Source organism: Crocuta crocuta, unplaced genomic scaffold (genome assembly GCF_008692635.1).
Source record: "Crocuta crocuta isolate KB4526 unplaced genomic scaffold, BGI_CrCroc_1.0 scaffold29, whole genome shotgun sequence".
Classification (NCBI taxonomy): domain Eukaryota; kingdom Metazoa; phylum Chordata; class Mammalia; order Carnivora; family Hyaenidae; genus Crocuta; species Crocuta crocuta.
In genome coordinates, this window is record NW_027533280.1 from 3,130,010 (window position 1) to 3,136,009 (window position 6,000).

At 38.9% G+C, this 6,000-nt stretch overlaps 1 protein-coding gene across 4 annotated transcripts in view; it reads right to left on the reverse strand.

Annotated features, from left to right (window-relative positions):
- CCDC62 (coiled-coil domain containing 62) overlaps positions 1-6,000 on the reverse strand; it is a 44,708-nt gene that overhangs the window by 25,819 nt on the left and 12,889 nt on the right. For 3 of the 4 annotated variants that reach the window (XM_077748021.1, XM_077748018.1, XM_077748020.1), the window contains 2 exons: positions 1,415-1,503; positions 961-1,076 (listed from right to left, as the gene is read on the reverse strand). In XM_077748021.1, the coding sequence (XP_077604147.1) occupies positions 961-1,076; positions 1,415-1,503 (205 nt within the window). The remainder of the gene's footprint in view (positions 1-960; positions 1,077-1,414; positions 1,504-6,000) is intronic. The other variant, XM_077748019.1, reaches the window with a different exon arrangement.

Consider the following 6,000-nt stretch of genomic DNA (forward strand, 5'->3'; position numbering starts at 1 on the left):
CTTGCAAGAGAACCCTGGCTGGTGTACTAAGTAGCAGCAGCAGCAGCAGCAACAGCAGCGGCAGCAACTGGGACACAAAGCTGAGGTTACCCTGTAACCACCGCGCCCCCGCCCCTCAGCAGAAAGTCACAAAAGAAAAGTAAAGCACAGCAGTCACACTGTCCAGAATGACAGTCCCATCCACCGATGCAACTGCTAACTACAGGCAAAGGGGCTGCTGGGAGCACAGGGCGGCCCCCGCCTCTGCACTTGCATGGTAACGCCTAACGGTGGGGACCTTCCCTCATTCCCATTCAGGGTCATGACTCCTTGTAACACTTGTGCTGGGAAAAGTAGACCAAATGTAACTGTGGGGCAGTTATATGCCTGTTAAATTACACTACACCTCATATATTTGTATTTTAACTTTACAGAGACCAATTTAATTCACACACTGCTTGTTAGAGGTAAGAAAAGGGGTCTCCTTCAATTAACAAGGAAAACAGGAAAATCAAGCTAAAAGCAGAGATCCTCCACTAGCTGAACTCCTACTCCAGTTACTTATACTATTCGCTGGTGTTATTTCTCTTAGACAAGTACCACATCCTATGCATGTGTGTTTATTTTGCCCAACCCCAGCCCAGTGAGTGCTAAACACTGCATGCCGAGCGTGCTTGAAAGAGGACATGATTCGCCTCTATAGTTTCTACTTGAGCTCAAAGCTTTGTACACAACAGACACACAAATAATGCTAATGAATTTCTTTTATCAAGTGCTAAATCAGGATTGTCCCTAAAATTCTAAGATCAGGTCTCATTCTGACACAGGATTGATTATAATGATAATTACTAGCTCATATATATTTATTCCCTACCATATAGGGAATAATGGTCGATACTGGTCTACAGTAAGTACTTAATAAGTAGGCTGAATGATAAAATAAAATACAAGATCATACTAATAGCATCTTACTGAGATTACCTGGATTCCAGAACCTTTGATTCCTCCATCTTTGAGTCATATATCTGTATTAATTCCTGAGAATTTTCCACATTAAAATTAAGAAACTGAAGATCACTCTGTTGTTTTACATAAATCTGCCATAGATATTGATAAATAAGATGAGACAATGAAACTATTGAGTCAACATTCAAATGCTAAAACAGATCAGATGGTGACCAGAGACATATGCTAAATATGTTTACTTTTATTTTTCCTATGTTAGCACCGAGATTTGTTTGTATAACTAGTTTTCCTAACTTTCATTACCATAAGCAAAACCCTACTGATTATTAAAGATGATATACCTTTAATGTAGTTAGGACTCCAAATACACTGTAGGCAAAACTCAACAGACACACACTTTTCCCAATTTGATGTTTGTTTATGAATGTGTCCCACCTAACAGTCAGGGCAGGGGAAGGGGGGTCCATACCTGTCTCAGATTATGCAGTTCTGCGTCTGTACGTTCTTGCTTTGACTTGGCAATATCAAGTAACTCATCTTTCCTTTTTTCTCTCTCTGCTATTTAAAAACAAATATTATTCAAATGATTTTCATCGGCCATATCAACACAAACCTCTTCATTTCCAAAAATGTAATGTTCCCATAACATTCCCCCTCCCACCCCACCCCGTTCCTGAACTTAAAATGTGCAACATGCATGGCTGGGAAGAGCTTTAATCTGTGATTCTGACTAGGTCTTCCACCAAACTTGAAAATTTTCACAATGTAATTAATGCTGAGTCAAAATAGGATCCAGAATTCTATCAACTGTATGATCAAATCACATTGTGTGTTTGTATATATGGATAAAAAATCTAAGAACAAGTACACTTAAGTATTAAAAGATGCTTTTTTTGTATGGGAGGGTTAATGACAATTATTTTCCTCTCTTTTTTGAGGGGAGGAGGGCGTGATAAAATATGTATTATTTTAATTTAAAATTTTTTTCACATTACCTGAGTAACTTATGAATGCATTTTCATTGCAAAAACCCAAACAACATATTACCTTTATCAACAGAAAAATAAATAAATAAATAAAAATAAAAAGTTTCAGAACTTGGTAAATTGAGAACCCACAGGAAGGGAAGAATCTAAAGTGCTGTACAAAGACTAGTACCAGCAGAAAACATTAATATTATGCTAAAGGAGAAATGAAGTGACTCGCACAGAAGTCAGAAATCAACAATAAATGCTTCACTTAGGAAGAAATCAATAACTTTATAAGAAGTTCAAACTAAATGTATACAATGACCCTGCAACTACATGAATCGATTTGAAGTAAATCGGATACAATCTAAATAAAAATTTATAACTTCTATCTATTGTTCTTTCATATAACACCTTCTACATGTCATTTTTCTACATTTCCTACATTTTTCTACATTTTCATTTTACATGAAAAAGAACAAAGGTTTTTATCATCACTTTACATCTGGACATCGCAAAAACCACGTAAGGACACAGGCCTGCGCTTTGGTGCGGACTGTAACTCCACTGGACAGCTGCTCTGGGGGATCGGGGCACCAGGTGGAGATAAGAGCAAGCAGCGTCTGTGCACAGCTGCCCGGTCTCCCCAGCATGGTGCATGCTCGGCCCTTCCAACGTGGGTCTGTGGCATCATCCCACCTTTGAAAAGTAATCCATGTGCACAAGATGGAAAACGTGAAGAGCAGTTCAGTGAACACCACGCTGCCAGCTTGAAACTGTCACGTCTTTTCTACTCCATTCTGAATTTCTTTGCATTATAGGAGCCAACACCATCATGAGAACATATAAATGCAATGGGTCTGCGCTATTTACACAGAGGTGCATTTAGTTTATGTGAATTCAATTATAAATGCAGTGGGTCTGCACTATTTATGCAGAAGTGCATTTAGTTTAAGTGAATCCAATTACAAGCACAAAGAAAAAACTAAAAAAGGAACTGCAGCTACTGTAACTGGGAGTAATGCCCACCGTGCCTCTGGGACTCTGCTGGGCTGGGCGCCACTTGCCTCTCTATTAGTGGCACTGTGACACACTGGGTGTAATTCCTAGTGTTTAGAGATACTTGTTTTGGATACACTATGGACCCTAAACAAAAGCAAACTATTTAGTTTGGAGTTCAGGGGTAATTTTAAATATATGTGAGTTTTGCCTTAATCTTGGACTCTAGAATAATCTACTATAAATCTACTGTAAATACAGATGTTTCGCTCGGTCAGATACTCTTCTACATGGCTGGGTTTAGCTGAGCGATCGAAGTGGTGGGACCACTTTTTCTGTGGTCACAGAAAACAAAGAAGTATTGGACTCTGCTGACTGCTGCCTGAACAAGCGGCCTAAGAAAAGATACCACAGGGGAAAGGGTCCTAGAAGTCCGCACCCACCACATTCCGGTCAAGGCTCTGCCTTTTACTGACAGGGAGACCTTAGGCAATCACTCAATGTCATGGGCCTTCATTTGCAAGACTGTCAGGACCTCAGAAATATGAACTAGTATCATCACTTTATTTGCAAATTTCTTATAAGCAGTATGTACAAACCAAAGAAACACATCATCTACATGAAGCACTTCATCTTCAACAAGAGGTAAAAAAAAGCTTTGAACTTAACAGAAATTATATTTTTAAGATATCTTCCAGCTTAAAATTAAATGTGTTCATTTTCAGCCACAGCACCTGACAGCATATCATTTATGTTAAGCCTTTTAAAATTATTTTTAGGCTTAATTCACTTTTATAATTTAAACATACAAAAATTGTTTTGAGACAGTGGTATGAGTAGAAAAAGTGTTTAAGAGGGAAACCTGGGTGGTTAAGTCGGCTGAGTGTCCGACTCTTGATTTTGGCTCAGGTCACGATCTCACAGTTCTTGAGTTTAAGCCCCTCAGTGGGCTCTCCACCAGTGGCATGGAGCCTGCTTGGGATTCTCTGTCTCCCTCTCTCTCTGCCCCTCCCCTGCTTGTATTCTCTCTCAGTCTCTCTCTCTCTCTCTCAAAAATAAATAAATACACATTAAAAAAAAAGAAAGAAAGAAAAGGTATTTAAGAAATTAGCTTAGGAAGGGCGCCTGGGTGGCTCAGTTGGTTGAACATCTGACTCTTGACTGGGCTCAGGTCATGATCTCACGATTTATGAGATCAACCTCCTTGTCAGGCTCTACACGGACAGCATGGAGCCTGCTTGGGATTCTCTCTCTCTCCTTCTTTCTCTGACTCGCCCCTGCTCATGCTATCTCCCTCTCTCTCTCTCTCTCACACACACAATAAACATTAAAAAATAAATCAACATTAAAAAATAACAAAATTATTCACAAAATGGATTTATTATGGTGTTATCTAACAAATTTCCATTAGCCATAATCCATCCTAGCAATACAAGGATACAGGAGTAAAAATTGCCAAATCAAAACAAAGGGAGACTGTTAAAATATCCTATAAATATCTCCCTTCCTCTCACAGCATTGTATTCACATCTGTATAGTATTAGATTTTCAGTGAGCCTGTGAGCCTCATAGCAACTAGAAGAGTGCCTGGCACACAAAAGCTGACCCAAAGGTTGTTTGAATTCAACTGTAAAGCTACAAGTTTATATATCTTTAGGATACGTATATATTTTGTTTACACATACATTTTTATTAATATGTTACTTTGAGACAGCAGTCCTACAAATAATGGAAGCAGTGACCTCTACTGGTAGAAAACTGCATTTTTCCCAATCTTTAATCACATTACCTTAAAATTAAGTATTTCATTTTATCTGAAAAAATGTTAATTATGCATTTTGCCCTTTAGCTTACAGAAATTTATTCCCCTCCTAGAAGGAAAGGCATTGAGGGTATCTATAAATAAAACCCAAAAATGTCAATTTAATTAAGAGAGGTCTGAACCAGTGGAAACTAGTGGGGTATACAGTGGACAGTGTGTGGAAGAATATGGGGGTGGGTGGGTGGAATGCAATATTTATGTTTATCTTGCAACCTGAGGAGCCCATGTTAACCTGAGGGGCCCAGGTTAAACTACTGATAAATCTGCTATTTTTTAAAGTTTATTTAAGAGCACCTGGGTGGTTCAGTTGGCTGGGTGTCTGACTCTTGATTTCATCTCAGATCATGATCTCATGGTTCGTGAGTTTAAGCCCCGCATCAGGCTGTGCTGGCAGTGAGGAGCCTGTTTGAGTTTCTTTCTCTCTCTCTGCCCTTCCCTTCACTCAAAAATAAACATTTCAAAAAAATAAAATAAAATTTATTTATTTTGGGGAGAGAGGGAGTGAGCAGGGGAGGGAAAGAGAAAGAAGGGGAGAGCAAGAATCCCAAGCAGACGCCACACTGTCAGCACAGAGTCTGACTCAAGGCTCAAACATATGAATCATGAGATCCTGACTTGAGCTAAAATCAACTCCGCCGCTTAAATGACTGAGCCACCTAGGCACCCTGATAAATTTGATATTTTCAAATCATGAAAAACTCACCCTTAACATTATTACTTCAGGATCATGCTGGTATAACAAAACACATGTGTATTTTTCCAACTGTAATAATCATAGGTGATCTATTTGCAGAATGGGGAAAATGTTGAATTCCTAATTTTTACCTGGTATTTGTAAAAGTATAAACACCCTTCCTTTCTCAATTCATAAGATCCTTTCTTAATGGATTTTTAAGCACATGTATTAGGTTTGTAATGAGAAGTATAGTCCCACAGTCAAGTTAGAAGGAAGGGAAGGTAACTCTACATTTTAAACAAGAAGAAACGGGTTAACTCGAATGTATCATAACAACTTAAAAAAATGTTTTTAATGTTTATTTTTTTGAGAGAGATGGAGTATGAGCAGGTGAGGGGCAGAGAGAGAGACACAGAATCTGAAACAGGCTCCAGGCTCTGAGCCGTCAGCACAGAGGCCGATGTGGGGCTCGAACCCACAAGCTATGAGATCATGACGTGAGCAGAAGTCAGCGGCCTAACTGACTAAGCCACCCAGGCATCCACCTCCCTTTTTTTTTTTTTTTTTTTTTTACAATTTTACTTTTCCCT